Source organism: Scyliorhinus canicula, chromosome 2 (genome assembly GCF_902713615.1).
Source record: "Scyliorhinus canicula chromosome 2, sScyCan1.1, whole genome shotgun sequence".
Classification (NCBI taxonomy): Eukaryota; Metazoa; Chordata; class Chondrichthyes; order Carcharhiniformes; family Scyliorhinidae; genus Scyliorhinus; species Scyliorhinus canicula.
The window spans coordinates 228,725,663-228,746,175 of record NC_052147.1 but is presented as its reverse complement, the minus strand read 5'-3'; the positions used below and the strand labels follow the sequence as shown (position 1 = coordinate 228,746,175).

Below are 20,513 nucleotides of genomic sequence, written 5' to 3'. Positions count from 1 at the left end.
CTTCTAACCACGTGTCACGTGAATTGATGGTCTCATCAATTTAATCGTCTTAAGAAACAGTAAGGAATGACCATGGAATCAGCCCTCAAGCCTAATCGACTGGAACTCGACCCGCAGGATGCAGAGGCGAAATAAATCTTTTTGCATTGGCTCTGATGTTTTAAGGCCTAGCTGGCTGAAGCAAGCACTCCAGAAACGACGGAGGAGCAGAAACTCAGTCTACTGCACGCGAGGGTGAGCCATCGTATATCTACTCAGCTAAACTGTACCGGCTCATATACAGAGGCCCTGGCCCTACACGATAGAATGTACGTGAGGCCTATCAATGAGGTCTACGCGCGCCACATTTTTACTGCTCGCCGCCAGCGCCCTACAGAATCGCTAGAAGAATTCCTCAGAGACTTAAAAGCCTTTTCCCGGGACTGTAATTATCAGGCTGTAACTGCTGCAGAACAGAGAACTTGCTGTCCATGATGTCTTTGTTGCAGGCCTTAGATCGAATTACGTGCGCCAGCAACTGCTGGAGAAGGGGGCCCTAAATTTAGAAGATACTGTTGAACTTGCTACAACTATGGAGGTCTCATTTCGTAGCCTCACCTCGTTTCCTGCCGACTGCGCAACCCCGTCATGGGCCCCCGACCAGCGACTCCCCCAGGCCTGCGCCGCTCGGCCACCCAGCCACCATGCTGCCCCAGCCTGCCACCTTTGTGGCCAGCCCCAGCACCCGCGGCAGCACTGCCCGGCCTGCAACGCGACCTGCAGCAGCTGCGGGCGAAAAGGCCACTACGCCAGAGTGTGCCTGGCAAGGAAGGCCCCTGCCCCTAAACTTTCAGCGGCACAAAGTAATCGCCCTCCGCACTTGCAGGCCCGCCATTCCCAGAATGCAGCGGCCTATGCCCCGACGCCGCCCCCACCCGCCACGTGCGATCCATGGGGGCCGCCATCTTGGCGGACCTCCACCACGCGGTCCACCACGGGCGACTCATGGGGGCCGCCATCTTGGACGCCATCTTCCTCGCCGCCCACCACTGTGATCCACGGGGGCGGCCATCTTGGGCCCCATCCTCTCCACACTCAGAAAACTCGATTGAAGACTGCGATTTCAGCGGGCACTCATCGCGGGGCCATCTCAGCACAGTCGACCGAGCCGCCGACTACCCGCAACTCAACTCAGTCACACTGGACCGATCGCGCCCAAAGCATCTCCACAACTCGATGACGACGGTCAAAATCAACGTGTACAGTACACTGTGCCTTTTCGACTCCGGGAGCACTGAGAGCTTTGTACACCCAGATCTGGTAAGACGCTGTTCGCTCCCCGTTTTCCCTGCACGGCAAACTATCTCCCTCGCTTCGGGTTCCCACTCTGTCCATATCCAAGGGTGTACCGTCGCAACTCTAACAATCCAAGGCGCTAGCTACTCTAATTTCCAACTATACGTCCTGCCCAAACTCTGCGCCCCACTCTTATTGGAACTCGACTTTCAATGCAATCTCAAGAGTATCACCCTCAGCTTCTGCGGACCCCTACCCCCACTCGCTATCTGCAGCCTAGCCACACTGCGAATCTCCGCCCCCCTCCTTTCTTTGCCAACCTCACTCCGGACTGTAAACCCGTAGCCACTCGCAGCAGGCGGTAGAGCCTACAGGACAGAGTGTTCATTCGATCCGAGGTCCGGAGGCTTTTATGTGAGGGGATCATAGAGGCCAGTAACAGTCCCTGGAGAGCTCAGGTGGTGGTCGTCAAGACCGGGGAAAAATTCCGCATGGTCATGAATTATAGTCAGACTATTAATCAGTTTACGCACCTCGACGCGTACCCCCTCCCCAGGATTGCAGACATGGTGAATCAGATCGGCCAGTATTGGATTTTTCCCACGGTGGATCTGAAGTCTTCATACCACCAACTCCCAATCCGCCCGGAAGACCGCCACTTCACGGCGTTTGAGGCCGATGGCCGCCTCTTCCACTTCCTCCGGGTCCCCTTTGGCGTCACGAATGGGGTTTTGGTGTTCCAAGGAGCAATGGACCGAATGGTGGACGAGTACGGGCTGCGGGCCATGTTTCCGTACTTGGATAACGTCACCATCTGCGGCTATGACCAGCAGAACCACGATGCCAACCTCAACCGATTTCCCCAGACGGCCCAGAAGCTTAACCTCACATACAACAAGGAGAAATGCATTTTCCGCACAACCAGACTAGCCATCCTCGGCTATGTCGTGGAAAACGGAGTCCTGGGCCCCGACCCGGACCGTATGCGCCCCCTCTTAGAACTCCCTCATTGTCCCAAGGCCCTCAAACGGTGCTTGGGATTCTTTTCGTATTTTGCCCGGTGGGTCCCTCAATATGCGGACAAAGCCCCCCACTCTTTAAGGCCACACTTTTTCCCCTGTCAGCTGAGGCTCGCCAGGCCTTCAACTGCATCAAAGAGGACATCGCCAAGGCTGCCATGCGGGCGGTGGATGAATCCGTCCCTTTCCAGGTTGAGAGCGATGCCTCAGAGGTAGCTCTTGCAGCCACACTAAATCAGGCAGGGAGACCAGTCGCATTTTTCTCCCGAACCCTCTCCGCTTCGGAGCTTCGACACTCCTCAGTCGAAAAGGACGCACAAGCCATTGTGGAGGCTGTTCGTCACTGGAGGCACTACCTCGCAGGTAGAAGGTTCACCCTCATCACCGACCAAAGATCGGTTGCCTTCATGTTTAACAACTCACAAAGGGGCAAAATTAAAAATGACAAAATTCTGAGGTGGAAGATCGAACTCTCCACCTACAAATATGATATTATGTATCGACCGTGGAAGCTCAACGAGCCCCCAGATGCCCTGTCCCGTGGGACGTGTGCCAGCGCACAGAGCGACCGCTTAAAAGCCATCCACAATGACCTCTGCCACCCAGGGGTCACCCAGCTCGCCCACTACATTAAAGCCCGAAATCTGCCTTTTTCCACCGAGGAGGTAAAAGCCATCACCAGGGATTGCCCGATCTGCGCGGAGTGCAAACCGCACTTCTACAGACCAGACAGGGCCCACCTGGTCAAGGCTTCTAGGCCCTTTGAACACCTCGCTATCGATTTCAAAGGGACATTCCCCTCGACTAACAGGAATGTGTACTTCCTGAACGTCATAGACGAGTTCTCCCGTTTTCCTTTTGCTATCCCATGCCCCGATATGACCTCCCACACAGTCATTAGGGCCCTGCATAGTATCTTCACCCTGTTTGGTTTCCCCAGCTATGTACACAGCGACCGGGGTTCGTCCTTTATGAGCGACGAGCTGCATCAGTACCTGCTCGGCAAGGGCATCGCCTCGAGCAGGACTACCAGCTATAACCCAGGGGGAACGGGCAGGTGGAGAGGGAGAATGCGACGGTCTGGAAGACCGTCCTACTGACCCTCCGGTCCAGGAATCTTCAGACCTGCCCCACGCTATTAGGTCCCTCTTATGTACCGCTACCGACCAGACCCCTCACGAGCGGCTCTTTAATTTTTCCAGGGGCACTACCACAGGGGTTTCGCTCCCAGCATGGTTGAAGACACCGGGCCCAGTACTCCTTCGGAAGCACGTCAGGGTGCACAAAACTGACCCACTCGTAGAGAAAGTGCTCCTACTGCATTCGAACCCCCAGTACGCCTTCGTAGAGTTCCCTGACGGCCATCAGGACACTGTATCCCTCCGGGACATAGCACCTGCAGGATCTAACCCCCCCACTACCACCGCCGAGGTACCCCTCACACTACATCCCACCCAACCCGCCCCCCATCTACCAGTTCGCTACATTTTTTTAGCGCGCCCGCGCCAGCTAGCTCCCAGTGCCCCCAGTCCCCAGTCGAATCAGACGGGTATGAAGCGCGGGCGGAATCGCCCCCTGAGTCCGCCATCGTACCCCAACCGACGGTGCTCATCCAGCCACCAGAAGGGGCTGCAACCCCGGTGCTCCGCCGATCACAGCAGACAACTCAGCCACCGGACAGACTCAATCTGTAAGCCACCACCCCCGCCGGACTTGATTTTTTTTACAGGGGTTGAAAATTGATGAGACCATCAATTCACGCGACACGTGGTTAGAAGTGAACAGTGGTTTTAATCATCTTACAACAGAGCCTGCCTGTGACAAGGTGAACTCCAGATGAACTGGCAGACAGGCTCTCAGCATCAACCTTTATACTTCCTGTTAGGGGGAGGAGCCATGGGTGGAGCCCAATACAAACTCCCGTACACTCCCAGTGCATCTCCCCCTAGTGGCAGAGCAGCGCAACTGCTCGTGTGCTGAGCTTACAGAGACATAGTACAACATGTGTAATATAGTGTGAATTACGCTACTGTGATTCACCAGACACCTGTCTTTTGAACTCGCGCATTGGGCTCTGCTACGATTGCAGGTGTGCAGTTGGTTCTCCTTATTAGTTGCCAATCATTGATTTAAACCGGGTGTGATAAGATTGCAGAGTTTTCACCTGTTCATTGTGGTCTATAATTTGCTGCTTTTTCTACCCAGCATGCAGGTAGCTCGATGTTTTAATGAAGGATGGCTATGCCATAAGATTTCAAATTGTGACAGGGAGCCACATGTGATAAACATTGAAGTTCTCCAGCCAAAGCACAACCCGTTTCCTCACTTCCTTCCCTCGGTGCATCCTCTGAGTACCATTCAACATTGGGGAGTGCTAATCCATGAATTAATAAGCGGGGAGTGATAATCAACAAGTTTCCTTAGAAATTAAAACTGGTAATTAAAAATGGAAAGACTATGATGGTAGATTTATTTTATAATTTTAACATGGTTCTGGTTACCTAAGTAATAATTATAGACTGCATTCAAGCAAACATACTCATTACGATTGCAGTCATATCGCCTGTCACAATTTGAAATCTTATGGCATAGAACTGTCTCAATTGTCTGTTCCCAATCCTGCAGGGCAAGTATATTTTTGGAGCCATATCCCAATTTTATTCTGATTCCAGAGCACATTAAATGGTGCTATGCCACCCATTTCATGGTCATCTTTCCAGAAAGCCACCTGAGCATTAACTAGGTGGATTATGATTTTAATCCTGTATGAATCCACATCCATTGGACTCTCTGGACACTATGTAAAGTTGCATTTTTAATGTTAGAAAACAGCACTATTCTTATAACTTTAAAAACTTGCAATAGATCTGTGCACAGAACTAATATGATCACACTCCATGCTGATTGGAGATTATCTACTTCAATGTAAATGCAGATTAAAATTTCTTCCTTATTGTAAGTAAGCTGTGCAATATGCCAGACCAACACTACCTTCTGGCCTGACATAATCACTCACTCATTGACAAGATGTAACAAGGTTGCTTTCGTATTAAGTTGATTTCTTTACCTGTGTACTGTCTCAATTGTCTGTTCCCAATCCTGCAGGGCTAGTTGGAGTTCTATCTTCTTCACAAAAGCTGGCAGGAAGCCAGGAAAATGAACTATTATCTGATTTACCATTTCCAAAGCTCCAGAGTAGTTCTGACGCATCTCAAGATATTGTGCCTATTATTAAGAAGAAAGAATATTGAGGAACTAAAATGGAAAATTGAGCAAATACAATATCAAATAAACTAATTGCGTAAAAAATTTGGGTGATCACTGGAGTGAAGAGCATCTTTCATCAAATTCTCTGGTATAATATTGCCTGAATATTTTCCCTGAAGTACAGTGAAGTTGTAAATGAATTAATTTATTTTTATTTAAAAAAAATCTTTTTATTGGCATTTCCCATATTTGTAAACAGTTGTATATATACACATCACATTTTTCTCGCCCGCGCTAATTTCCGTTATTATACAGAGGTTTAGTTTGGCCTTCGTTTAACTGACCCTACTTGCATCTCGTTGTGCTCTCTGTCTCCTCTCCAGATTCCCTTCCAACTTTTCGTGTCCTACAGGGCTATCGCCAGGGGTCCGATCGCTAGCGCAAGCAAGAGTGGGGACAGGGTGCAGCTCTTTTTTGTTCCTCTCTGCAGCTGGAAGTATTCAGAGCTGGCGGTGTTAGTTCGGACGCTCGCTTTGGGGACGTTGTACAGGAGCCTCACCCAGGCGGTGACCCGCTCCTAGCCCAAACCTTTCCAGTACCTCGAGGAGGTATTTCCATTCGACTCCGTCAAAGGCCTTTTCTGCGTCCAGGGAGACGATCACCTCTGGTGTTCTCTCCCCGGATGGGGTCATTATTACGTTCAGCAACTGCCTGATGTTCGCTGTGAGCTGCCTACCCTTGATAAAGCCCGTTTGGTCCTCTGCGACCACCTCTGGTACACAGCCCTCCAGCCTTTTGGCCAGGACAGTTGCGAGTATTTTCGCATCCACGTTCAGCAGTGAAATGGGTCTGGATGATCCACATTAGAACATAGAACATAGAACAGTACAGCACAGAACAGGCCCTTCGGCCCTCGATGTTGTGCCGAGCAATGATCACCCTACTTAAACCCACGTAACCCATATACCCGTAACCCAACAATCCCCCCATTAACCTTACACTACGGGCAATTTAGCATGGCCAATCCACCTAACCCGCACATCTTTGGACTGTGGGAGGAAACCGGAGCACCCGGAGGAAACCCACGCACACACGGGGAGGACGTGCAGACTCCACACAGACAGTGACCCAGCCGGGAATCGAACCTGGGACCCTGGAGCTGTGAAGCATTGATGCTAACCACCATGCTACCGTGAGGCCCCTACATTCCGGCAGGTCTTTATCTTTTTTGGGTATCAGTGAAATTGTGGCCTGTGCTAGAGTGGGGGGCAGGATGCCCCTTGCTAGTGAGTCCGCGAACATGTCCCTTAAGTATGGGGCTAGGACTGGTGCAAATTTTTTGTAGAAGTCTGCCGGGAACCCATCGGGTCCCGGTGCCTTCCCCGCCTGCATGGAGCTGATGCTCTCCATTTCTCCCAGGTCTATTGGTGCTTCCAGCTTCCCCCGTCTGTCTTCCCCCACAACTGGTAGTTCCAGTGCGTCTAGGAACTGTTTCATACCCGCGCTCCCGTTGGGGTGCTCAGAGGCATACAGTCCCCGGTAGAAGGTCTCAAATGCCCGATTGACCTCCTTTGGTTCTGTTACCAGTCTGCCTCTGCTATCCTTTACCTGCGCTATTTCCCTAGTGGCTGCCTGCTTTCTCAGCTGGTGAGCCAATAGGCAGCCAGCCTTGTCTCCGTGTTCATAGAAGGTCCCCAGTGTCTGGCAGAGTTGGAACACTGCTTTCCTAGTGGATGGCAGGTTAAAGTCCATTTGCAGCTTTTATCTCTCTGCCAGCAGCTCTATGGTCAGGGCCTCGGAGTATTTTCTGTCGACTTCCAGGATGGAGTCCACCAGGGTCTGGCCACCCTCTCTTCCCGATCTTTGCTTGCCTTGTAGGCTATGATCTCTCCTCTAATCACGGCCTTCAGTGCCTCCCAGAACTTGGAGGGTGAGACCTCCCCGTTTTGGTTGTTACTAACGTAGTCGCCTGTGGCCCGCGATGTTTTTTGACAGAAGGCCTTGTCGGTCAGGAGGTCCGTGTCCAGCCTCCATATGGGGCGCTGGGTACGGCCTGTCTCCAACCTCACATCCATATAGTGTGGAGTGTGGTCAGAGATAACGATCGCGGAGTATTCTGTTCCCGTGATCCTTGCAATCAACGATTTCCCCATTGCAAAGAAGTCGATACGGGTGTATACCTTGTGTACTTGCGAGAAGTATAAAAATTCCTTCTCTCCTGGGTGCACGAACCTCCATGGGTCCACTGCCCCCATCTGCTCCATAAATGCTCCTAGTTCCCTAGCCATGCCAGTCTTTTTCCCTGCTCTGGGATTTGATCGGTCGGTCAGTGGGTCCTATATACAGTTGAAGTCGCCTCCCATGATCAGTCAGTGTGTGTCAAGGTCGGGGATTTCTGCAATGGTCTTCCTTATGAATTCTGTGTCGTCCCAGTTGGGAGCGTACACATTTACCAGTACGACCGGTGCCCCTTCCAGGACACCACTGACCATGACGTACCGTCCCCCTGGGTCCGTAACTGTCTTGGTTTCCGTAAACCTCGTCCTCTTGCTAATTAACATTGCTACCCCCCCTCCCCCCCACAGCCCTCGTCTCATAGCATGAGTGATATGTCTGTCCCACCCAGCCTTTTCGTACCAGCAGTAGATCCTTCTCCCTCAGGTGCGTCTCCTGTAGATTATGTCTGCTTTTAGGCTTCTTAGGTGGGTGAAGACTCTGGATCTTTTCACTGGGCCGTTAAGTCCCCTTACATTCCAGGTAACAATCCTGGTGGGGGGGCTTTGGACCCCCCCCGGTCCTGCGGGATCACTCATTACCTGGTGGACGCGCCCCTGCACTCTGGGGTTTCCCTTCGTTAGGGGTCTGTCCAAAATGGCCATGGTCGCCGCTCTTGCCATGAGGTCGGGCCCCAGGGCTCCGGGGTTTCCTTTTGTCCAGGGGGCACCCAACATGGCCGCCAGCTATGTGTACGCCACGTGGCTGCACCCCTGCACTCCAGGGTCTCCCTGAAGCCCTCCCAAGTGGCTGTTTGTGTCGCCATCTTGATTCCTCACCCAGCTCTATGCCTGCCGAGGCCTGTGTTCGTGCTGCTCATCTACCTCACCCTTCTCTTTGCTTCGCTTTTGTTCTACGCTCTCCCCCCGACCCCTCTCCCCCACCCCTACAGTCCCTGTTCCGCTCACCCTCCCCTGTGTTCTTCCCCCCCCTTCTGACCTGTTCTCCCCCCTCTCTTTGTGCCAGGCGCTCCCTCTCCCCTGAGAAGCGTGCCGCGGCCCTCCTTTCTTTCTGCCCTCCCGTGTTAGCCCTCCTCGCTAGCATGGTGGCCCCCCTCCCAGTACTTGCCCTGCTCTGGTCCTGTTTTACCTTCCTTTTGCTAGCCCCTGTCTCACCCTCCTGTCCGCCTTTCTCACCCTCATTTACCTTGCTTCGCTCCCCCCATTTCATTGAGAGATCAAACGAGCCCGGGAACGAGTTAGCACCGTCCCACGCAGCATACCAAACATGTGTGTACAGTTTGTGATCTTATTGTCTCTGTTTGCCGTCTGCCCTCCGCTCTTTGTTCCGATTCTTCCTTTCTTTTCCATCCCCGACGCTTTCATGATGGCCGTTGCGACTGTCCCTCCCCCAGTTTATGTGCTCTAACGAACTCCTCCGCTGCGCTGGGGGTGTTAAAAAACAGCTCCTTCCTCTCAAATGTTACCCAGAGTTTGGCCGGGAATAACATCCCAAATTGCACATTACTTTGGCAGAGTGCTGATTTGGCCCTGTTGAATTCAGCCCTTCTTTTGGCCCGGTCCGCACCAATGTCCTGGTACACTCTTATGATCTTTCCTTCCCACGTGCTTGATTTCGTCACTTTAGGATGTTTTCCGTCTTGGAACCTGTGCAGCTTCATGATAATCGCTCTGGGCTGCTCCCCGGCTTTGGGCTCGAGTCAGAGTGACCTGTGCGCCCTGTCGATTCCTGGGGGGTTTGGAAATTTCTCTCTTCCCACTAGCTTGCCCAGCATTTGGGTGACGTAGCCTGTTGAGTCTCTGCCCTCCATCCCCTCTGGCAGACGCACTATTTTAACATTCTGCCAACTGGACCTATTTTCCTGGTCCTCCACTTTCCCTCTTAGGCTCCCCTGGGTCGCTACCAGCCTTTTCACTTCGGTTTCCTAAGTTAACATCCTGTTGTTCTGGTCCGAGGCAGCCCTCTCCAACTCCTGAATCGTTTTCTCCTGCGCCTCCACCTTCCTTTCCAGGCCATCGATGGTTCGCTGCATTTTGTCTCCGCCGCATCTCCTTCATCATTGTGTGGAGCTACATCCTGAGTGCCTCCCTCATGGTGTTTACGTTTTTATCGCCTCCTTTATGGCGTTTATTTCCATTTTCAGCACGTTTCTCCATTCTTCCCACTGTGCGGGGGGAGGGGTGGGGGGGGGGGGGGGATGGTCGTGTTCCTACTCCGTTGCTCGGCTCGCCAGATTTTCCGCTTCCTGGTTCACCTGAATCTCCGCCTCGCCCCGTGGGGTCGTCTGCCTGCGTGGCCGCAGCTTCTGCTTTTTTTCTTCGCCTTCGCTGCTGCTCCTTCTTACATCTCGCCATCCCGCGATTTATTATTATTTGCAGGCATATTTCTGCTATGTGCCTTTCTCGTTTTTCCTGGGTTTTGGTGCGAAAAAGAAATTCATTTTTTTCCCCCCAAAGAAAAAAGCCCCAAGATTTTTTTCTCCTTTTCGAAACAATTTTTTTAATAAAAAGGAATTTCTTTTTTTAGAAAGTTGTATTTTTTAAAAAGTTTTTTAAATTTTCAGGAGAGGGCAAAAAGGTTGAATAAAAAAAACAATTATTACTTTGTTTTTGTCTTATCCTCTCTGTGTTCCGACTTTCAGGCAGTTTCTTGTTGTGATCCTCACTCCTCCTCCACGTGCAGCACACCAGGACCAGTCTCTCCTCTTTTTTTTCTCTTCAGCTCCGTGGAACGGAGCTTTGGCACCTGGGCAGGGCGAGGGAGGCAGGGCCGATTTCGCGGGAATTTAATATATATTTTTTTAAAAACCACCGGGAAACCCCTCGAAAAAAGCCACGATTTTGTGGATCTGCGGGAGCCTCATTGCTGCGGCCGCTCCTTTCGCGATCGCCACCGGAAGTCTCCGTAAATGCATTTATAAACAACTGGTTTAGGATTTCATTTCATTTCCAGCAAAAGGAAATCTTTGAATTTGTAATTCATAAAGAATGCATAAAGAAGTCACAGAAAACTCAATTACTTAGAAGACTAAAAACTGCTGCAAATGAGTCAGTTCATTTCCAGGATAGAGACTGTATATTGGTTGATATGTGGCCTACTAATGTCATACCTTCTTCCCACTTTGTCAGTTGGCACAAATAGCATTGCCTAGATTTTAATAAACAGGGAAATCAGACAGGACAGTCAACTTTTCTTCTATTAATTTGGTCTCCTTGTGCACTGTAGGGACTCAATTCTTCTATGCAGGGTAGCATGGTGGTTAGCATAAATGCTTCACAGCTCCAGGGTCCCAGGTTCGATTCCCGGCTGGGTCACTGTCTGTGTGGAGTCTGCACGTCCTCCCCCTGTGTGCGTGGGTTTCCTCCGGGTGCTCCGGTTTCCTCCCACAGTCCAAAGATGTGCGGGTTAGGTGGATTGGCCATGCTAAATTGCCCGTAGTGTCCTAATAAAAGTAAGGTTAAGGGGGGGTTGTTGGGTTACGGGTATAGGGTGGATACGTGGATTTGAGTAGGGTGATCATGGCTCGGCACAACATTGAGGGCCGAAGGGCCTGTTCTGTGCTGTACTGTTCTATGTTCTAACTGCTACCAGACCTGCTGAATTTATTCAGCATTTTCTGTTTTATTTTGTAACATGTTACCTTTGGTTGGTTTGGAAGGAGGGAAGGGTGGAGGACTGGGGTAGGGTAGAACAGATAGTATTTACAACTCAAGGAATTGATTCAGCTGAGCCATTATCTTCTGAAGTGAATTATTTTCTACCAATAATGGACAACTTTACATGAAAAGCAAATATTCAAACTATTTAATAATTTTGATGTAAAATTGATCTTCAGCTATTTTTTCCATCATTTTCTGCTACCAATTTCACCCCTTTTATTTTTGCAGTTCAAAAAAAAATTAAACTTACCTTCCCCATCATAGCAAATACATCATTTCCATCTTGGATTCCTTCATCAAAATATTTGATGGCCTTCTTAGCATATGCATCTCTCCCACTGGTTAGCTCAATCCATCCTTTCAAAATCAGGCCCTGGAATGACAGTACACTTCACACTGATATGCCATATATCTCAAGTCACTACACATTTTGATTAAATTTGCAAATCAAAGTAAAAGTTCACAGGCATCAGTTTAGTCTACCTGTTGATTGGTGTGCAAACATTTTGGCATTTTGACACAAGGTTTGTTATGTACTACGTTTAAAGAACTAATGACGTGGCAATGAAGGTCATCGATCCTTCGTCAGAACTGATGATAGGTCATAAATCTGGAACATTAACTTTATTTCTCTCTCCAAAGTTGCAGCCAGACCTGCTGTGTTGCATTTTCTGTTTTTATTTCAGATTTCCAGCATCTGCAGTGCTTTGCTTTTGTAATGGTTGGTTACTGTTTGATTTATTTAAACAGATAATTCAATTAAAGATAAGTTGAGACCTTCAGCAAATCTTCTGAATCACAATGAGCAACACACCAATGATTCAGTTTCTTTAAAAGAAAAATGGTAGTTAATACCACAGGACAAAAAGGCAAAGTATGAGACCATTTCTACCATAGAACGCTTTGTAAGTTGAATCCTTTGAATCTCACTAGCAGTACAATTTATACTGGGATCATGGGTTTATTAAGTGAACACAAAAATAGCCACATGAACATTTTTGCACTGAGTACTATTTAATCCTTCATTCCACAACTACATCTAAATAGAAACATTGAAAGCATTGAACAATCACACCAAAATTATAATATTTATAAATGGCATTTGGCAGCTTAATTCTATTCATTCTGGTAATTATTACAGACCATATAATTGGAAAACATTTTATGTTTTGATAACAAAAACCGTTCTGTACTTTAGAAAGAAAATAGCCGTGTGCACCTTGCACTGATACTTGACTCCAGGATAAAACATTTGCTTAACCAAAGCACTAAATTTAACTTAAACAAATACTGAGTAAATACTCCAAAATTCTATTGAATTTTTAAACTGATATCTTGTTATCCATGGAAAAAATATTGCCATCAGGAATTAGTAAAACTGTAAGATAAGTTGTAAATCATTGAGTATCACAAACTTCTGCGGTGGTGGTGAAATTAACTCACTGAAGACCTTTTGTCAAAGGCCCACTGGAATTTCTCACTTGGGGAACAATGTGGGGCAGTAGGGAGGGCAGTGGCCGGTCATGGCAATGCTACAGCCAAGCATAGAGGTCTTCCCTTTCTATCAGGTTTCAGCTACAGGCGCTGGCTGTCTTGTGGACAGGATCACTCTCCATGATGGTAGCCCAGCTGCTGAAGACATATTATTTAAGACTTGAAAAAGTTCCATCCTGGGTTCCCCCTCTCTTCCTTACCCAAAAAGGTAGTATGTTGCTTTTTCAGTTGTCAGGGTCCTTCCTGTTTACTCCCTTCTTTCTCTGTTATTTTATTTTGCCACTCTCATTTTTTGATCCATGGATGATTAATGGACATGTATCTTTAAGTCAATCAACAGAGAGGAGTGAAGAATTCAGAAGTTATGGGAGAGAACACTCTGCTAGTTTGAACTGGAGACCTCAGACTTTTCGGCACCTGAGAGAGAGATGGGGTGGCACTCGGTTCGATTGATTGGCTAGTGGCCAATTAATTCACCAAAAGGCTGTGCTCTGCCCGGTAACAGGTGGTGATAGGCTCCTACCCCAGTGGGATGATTCTCAGAGACTTCAGGGAGCAGTTGAATCCTAGACAGAGACAAGGACCTGCTCACTCTCTCACCTCTACATTTTCTACAGGAACGCTTTATAACTGCTGTATTTCTGGAACTGACGATTCCTGAATTAATCTACTGGGAAACCATTACAGGCTGAAACAGAGACAAGGACCTGCTCTCTCTCTCCATAAAGGCTGTGAGTGCTGATTTTCTGAACTACAGAGACATGTATGAGTCTACAGTCAAAACCTTGAACTGAAAGCAAAGTTTGAAGAGGCAATAGGTACAAGAAACAACCATCTGAAACAAAGACTCTTTTTTCTTATACTTATGATATTTACCTCTATCCTTCCCTCTGTGTTTGTCCAACTTGTGTGTGTATATATATGTATGATGAGGGCAAGTTAAAGTGGGGAATTAGGAATTAAACAATAGTTAACTAGTAGTATTTGCAGCATATTTCATTATAGTTCTTGCTATTACTAAAAAGAAATTGTATTTACATTTACAAACTTGGAGACTGTAATTATTGGGCAACCAAGGGCCAAAGACTTCAGATATTTTCCAAGAATTATTGGTTAATTCACTTGTATTGCGAATCTGGCTCAAATGAAGCTGGAATTGACTGTGCACTAACCCAGGGTGTCCTAACACAGTATTGGAGAGACTCCTATTGGCTTTCAAGCTTCAAAAGCACAACTCTTCACTACTACCTCCACCCTCCCAACACATAGTCTCCACCTCTTTACGTGAACGGCAAGCCCATACTCCGGCTATAATTCTGCCAATTCAAGGAAAATCACCGTAGCCACTCATTTTTGTTTTATATATTTGTAGAAACTTTTACTATCTGTTTTTATATTCTGAGCAAGTTTACTCTCATAATCTATCTTACTCTTAAGTGAGACAAATTATGTACAACTGAAAGTGCAATTATATTTTATTGGATTTTCATAAACCTGTGTTTCAAAAGTAGATATGTTAATTCACTGGTGTTTCTCAGGCAGTCATTATTCGCTCTTATTTTATAGCTACTTTAAAATTCCTAGTTAGTGGCAATATGGGACATCCATTTCTACAAATTCTCCCTTTAGTGATTTTTTTAATCAATTTTTCCATACATTATCTCTAAAAACTATACCAACCTTTCTTGCTCCATTAGAAAGTTTAATCATTCTATCAACGTATTCACGAGCTTTTTCATGTCGCCCAATATGCCAAAGGAAGAGGCCCGCAAAATACAATGCCGTCTGTCCTGCAGTTTTCCGGTCCTCTTTTAGTTTGCTATCAAGTTCTTGAATCGCATCACGATCTTTTGCAACAAAAAAAAAATGACTTCAGGATTTCAGTAACTAAACTGAATATTTTTGTGCTTATTTATTTGATCTACTTAGTTTTTATTTCATGAAAATATTGTTTGAATCTTTTGACTAAAATGTCTGCCTACTCAAACAAAATTTTATTTCCATGTCGAGTTTTGTTCCCCGAGTGGTTGAGTAAAATACCCAGTGAGCAGCCAAATCATACATAGTAGAAAGGTCATAGACCGTTCCCAAGTTTGTGCTGAAATAGCTGATCTCGGCTGCAGCAGCAGTCATGGGTCTATAATTATCTACAACATCTGTAATATAGAGGGGATTTCAGTTAAGAGTTCCCACTTCTGATTATTATATGGTTCAACTGTTATGTTAACATGTAGCTTCAATGTTTACTCAAGGATGTTGTAAGTGTGTATTTATCATGATGCTGACATAAGGTGTCACAAGATTGTCACAAAATGAAAACATAGACTCCAGGGTTTCAAACAGATATAAGGCAACAAAACTAATAGAAATCAGACAGGAGACATATATATAGGCTGTAGGTTATAATATTATTTTTAAAAGTCCTATTCATTCACGGGTTGTGGGCATTGTCACTGGCATGAATTGAGTGGCTCACTAAGCTATTTCAGAGGGCAGTGAAGAGTCAACCACATTGCTGTGGGTTAGGAGTCACATGTAGGACAGACCAGGTAAGGATGGCAGATTTCTTTCCCTCAGGGAGTCAGATTTTTTTCCTAACGACAATCAGCAATGGTCATCATTACTGAGACTAACTTTCAATTACAGATTTTATTAACCAAATTTAAATTCCCCCAGCTGCCATGATGGGATTTGAAGCCATGAAGCAAGAGTATTAATCTGCATTACTAGTCCAGTGACATTAGCACTATGCTACCATCTTCCCCAGTCTAAATTAATTAAACATCTTTGAAATGCAGAGTCCTACTTCATCTTTTATGGGATTTTTATAAACTCAAAAGTAGTGCCATATCTTCACTGCCAAGATAATGTATGCTATATATACTGACCTGGAGCTAAACTTTTTTTATGAGCATAGATCAGAGCCATTATAGAACACAGTGACACATCCTGCTTTTCTCTAACAGCCTCAAGCTCACGGATAGCTTCTTGAATACGATCTGTATGCGCAAAAGAAAGGCAACATTTTTGAATTATGAATAAGTTTTGTTATTGGCTGATGTTTGAATATTATGAAAATGTATTAATTTTTATTGCACTTATTACCTTCCATAAGGATCCCATAAGCATGAAAAAAGAGCAACACAGCATCGTTGCCATATTTTTTGAGACCCTCATCTGCTGCAATCTGGATATGATTAAAATATTTTTTTTCGCAGTAATAGTTTATTAGAGCCTGCAAAATAAAAAGATTAAAGTACATTGAATTGTTCTTTTAGTACTGGTCTACTCTGAAGTACTAGCTCCGCAACTTAACTTATTTTTATATGATAATTTTCTTCCATTTGATTGCTCTTCGCACTACCGCTCTTCGCATATCAGGAAGTCAAATGCTGTCCCAATTCCCAGACCTCATTAATAATGTTCTGCACCAACCTATTAAGAGATGCACATAAGCAACACAAATGTACATACTGACCCCGATTTTAACTCTGTGTAAGTGAGTGGGTTTTGAATAAGTTAAAATCTCAGCCTCTAACACCAATCAGTTGTTCTTATCCTCGAGTGAAAAACTCATTCATGTATCCCTCCAACTTATTTCAGATTATTGAAAAAAGAGGCAAGTCCAAGCTTATCGGCTTGCTCTTATGAGGACCCTTTGCAAGAATACCAATGGAAGAGCAAAACAGTTCTGGTTGTGGCAGTGAGCTGACCGGTCAAACGAAAGGTGGCTCTTGTCCAATCATGGCTGATCTTTTTGTGGACTCAGCTCCACTTACCCGCCCATTCACCGTAACATTTTATTCCTTTCCTGTTCAAAAATCTATCCATCTTTGTCTTAAAAACATTTAAGGAGGTAGCCTCAACAGCTTCGCTGGGCAGGGAATTGCACTGATTCATGACACTTTGGGTGAAGAAGTCCCTCCTGAACTCAGTCCTAAATCTGCTCCCCCTTATGTTGAGGCTATGCCCCCTAGTCTTAATTTCACACCAGTGGAAACAACCGCCTTGCTTCTATCCTATGTATTCTCTTCATAATCTTATGTTTCTATAAGATCCCCCCTCATTTCTCTAAATTCCAATGAGTATAGTCCCAGTTTATTTAGTCTCTCCTCATAAACTAATCCTCTCAACTCTGGAATTAACCTAGTAAATATCCTCTGCACACCCTCCACTCCAGTACATCCTTTCTCAAGTAAGGAGACCAAAACTGTACTTGAGGAACGGAAGAGAAAATGCTGGAAAATCTCAGCAGGTCTGGCAGCATCTCTAGGGAGAGAAAAGAGCTAACATTTCGAGTCCAATGACTCTTTGACAAAGCTAAGAAGACAGAGAAAGTGGGAAAATATTGTGGAGCGAGAATGAAAGATGAGTCATAGCCACAGAAACCCAGGGAAACCGGGTGCTAATGGCCACAGAAACCAAGGGGAAAGAGTGCTAATGGCAGTCCCCAGAGAGAACAAAAGATGTGAAAGGCCAAACAGCAGAAAAACTAACATCAGAAGGTGAACTGTGATAGATGTAGATGTTGGTTGGGGGGGGGGGGGGGGGGAAGCAAAGAGGATAAAGGATAAAGAAAGGTTGATAAGATGGGGGGAGGGGGGTTAAATATATATTAAGAAAGAAATGGTAAAAGACGGTTAAAATGAAATGGGATGAAATCAAATGGATCGAGGTGGGGTAGAGCTCATCATCTGAAGTTGTTGAATTAAATGCTGAGACCGGAAGGCTGTAGCGTGCCTAACCGGAAGATGAGATGTTGTTCCTCCGGTTTGCGTTGAGCTTCACTGGAACATTGCAGCAGGCCAAGGACAGATATGTTGGCCTGGGAGCAGGGTCTTTTGTTAAAATGGTAAGCAATGGGAAGGTCAGAGTCTTGAATGCGCACAGACTGAATATGCTCATCTTCAACACCCTATACAATTTCAACAACACTTCCTCCCAGTGCCACAGGCTAGTGAGCAAAGGAATAGGAGGGTTCAGTGATTGAACATGTGACTGGGGAATTGGTAAACATGTGGCTGGAGAATTGACGGAGAAGGGAGGACATCCAATTTCTGAGGCATTGGGACGGATTCCAGGGCACCTGGGGCCTGCACAAGTTGGCGGGCTGTACCTTAGTAGGTCCGGGACTAATATCATCACAGGAAGATTTGATAATGGTGTTGGCGAGAGTTGAAACTAGGTTGGCAGGATGATAGGAAGCAGAGAAGGAGCTCAGATTGGAGGGAAGCAAAACTGGTAACCAGAAGTAGAAAAGTAGTAGGCAAAATTAGAAGGCAGACGCAGCGAGTGCAAACATCAAATTGGATCAGAATATGGAATAACGTTAAAGACAAAGTTAAGCACAATCGATATGAATGCATGAAGCATTCGCAATAAGATGATTTGAAGGCAGAAATAGGGGTAAATGGGTGTGATTTGTTTGCCATTGCAGAGATGTGATTACAGGGCAACCATGACTTGGAACTGCATAGTCAAGGATAGTCACCATTTAGGAAAGATAGGCAAAAAGGAAAAGGAGCACTGGTCATGAGAGACACATCGTTACATTCAAGACAGAGGATCTTACACTGACAAATCAAGATGTAGAATCAGCAAGTGGCCGCAAACATTGGTGGGAGTTGTTTCTTTGCCACCTATCTGTAGTGGCAACATTGGGCACGATATAAATCAGGAAATTAGAGCTGCAGGTGACATGAGTAACACAGTAATTATGGGTGACTTTGACTTCAACACTGTGTAAATGTAATTAGTGCTAAAGCTGTGGAGGATGAATTCCTGGACTTGTGTCAGAGATGGGTTTCTGGAGCAGTACATTGGAAAGTCAACTAGGGATTGGGTTATTTTAGATTTAATATTATGTAATGGGAAGGGATAAATTAATAACCTTGCTTTAAGAAGGCTTTACGAAATAGTGATCATAACATAACCAGAATCTTAGATTAAGTTTAAAGTGATATAGTTCTGAAACAAAGGTGTTAAATCTGAACAAAGGAGACTATGAAGGCATGAGGGGCAAGTTGGCGATGATGGATTGGGAAAATACATTTTTTTTAAATTGACAGGCAATACTGAGTATTTAAAGATGTAATATATGGTGTACAATAAATAAAGGGCAGCACGGTAACACAATGGTTAATGTAAGCCTACTTGTGACAATAATAAAGATTATTAAAAATATACATTCCTCAAAGATGCAAAAACCCAACATGCTTGAATTAAATCAAAGGAAGTTTTTTTTATATACACTCATGGGATATGAATATCCCTGCGTGGGCCAGCATTTATTTCTCATAATTGCCCTGAAGGCGGTGGTAAGCTGCCTTCTTGAACTGCTGAGATCCACATGGTGCAGGTACACCCATAGTGCTGTTAGGGAGGGAGTTCCAGAATTTTGATTCATTGACAGTGAACGAACAGCAATATATTTACAAGTTAGGATGATGAGTAAATTGGAGGGGAACTTGCAGGGGTGGTCCCACGTGTCTGTTGCCCTTATCCTAGATGGTAATTGTCATGGGTTTGGAAGCTTGGTGAATATTTGCAGTGCATCTTGTAGATAGTACATACTACCACAGGGTGTCAGTGGTGGAGGGGTTGAGTGTTTGTCGATGGCGTGTCAATCAAGTGGCTGCTTTGCTGTGAGAGGTGTCAAACCTCCAGAGTGTTGTTGAGATGCAATCATCCGGACAAGTGGAGAGAATTTCATCACACTCCTGAACTCTGCCTTGAAGATGGTGGACAAGCCTTGGGGAATCAGGGGTGAGCTTCTTGTGCAGGATTCCTAGCCTTTGACCTGGTCTTATAGTGACAGTATTTATAAGGCCAGCTCAGTTTAGTTTCCGGTCAATGAAAACGCCCAGGATGTTAACACGGAGGAATTCAGCAATGGTAATGCTGTTGAATATCAAGGGTGATCATTAGATTCTCTTCTTCTGGAGATGGCGCTCTTCATTAAACGAGGTGGGGGAGCAGCATTACTGGTTAAGGAGAATATTATAGCTGTACTGCAGGATGTGAGGAGGTGGAGGGAAGTGGGGCTGGTCAAGGTGAGGATCTGTATTTGGAGGAAGGGTCCACCAGTCTGGAGGAGCTAAGGGAGAGGGTAGAGCTGCCAAGGGGGAGTGCGTTCAGGTACCTGCAGGTTAAGTACTTTGCGCGAAAGGTCTGGAGAGGGTTCCCTCAGTTGCTGGGATACACTCTGCTGGAGCGACTGCCGCTTCTGGATGTGGAAGGGGAGGGAAGAATTGGAGATTTATACAAGTGGCTGGAAAAGCAGGGAGTTGAGCAGGTGGTGAAGATCATTAAGAAATGGGAAGCGGAGTTGGGAGGGGAGATCAATTGGGGAGCATGGAGTGAGGCACTGCGAAGGGTAAACAGGACCTCCTCTTGTGCAACGATGAGCCCGATACAGTTTAAGGGTGCATATGATTCGGGCAAGAGCGAGTGTGCTCTTTCAGGGAGTACCAGATGAGTGTGAGAGGTGTGGCCGGGGGCCAGCGAATCACGCGCACATGTTTTCGGGTTGCGAAAAATTGGGAAGATTCTGGGCGGGAGTGTTTCCGGTCTTAGCCAGGGTAGTGGAGGAGGTGGACCCGGACCCTTTGGTGGTGATATTTGG

The 20,513-nt window shown here is 46.4% G+C and overlaps 1 protein-coding gene across 2 annotated transcripts in view; it reads right to left on the bottom strand.

Moving 5' to 3' along the window:
- ttc21b (tetratricopeptide repeat domain 21B) overlaps positions 1 to 20,513 on the bottom strand; it is a 116,727-nt gene that overhangs the window by 70,080 nt on the left and 26,134 nt on the right. For both annotated transcript variants that reach the window (XM_038789720.1, XM_038789719.1), the window contains 5 exons: positions 15,995 to 16,124; positions 15,778 to 15,888; positions 14,570 to 14,736; positions 11,646 to 11,768; positions 5,362 to 5,519 (listed from right to left, as the gene is read on the bottom strand). In XM_038789720.1, the coding sequence (XP_038645648.1) occupies positions 5,362 to 5,519; positions 11,646 to 11,768; positions 14,570 to 14,736; positions 15,778 to 15,888; positions 15,995 to 16,124 (689 nt within the window). The remainder of the gene's footprint in view (positions 1 to 5,361; positions 5,520 to 11,645; positions 11,769 to 14,569; positions 14,737 to 15,777; positions 15,889 to 15,994; positions 16,125 to 20,513) is intronic.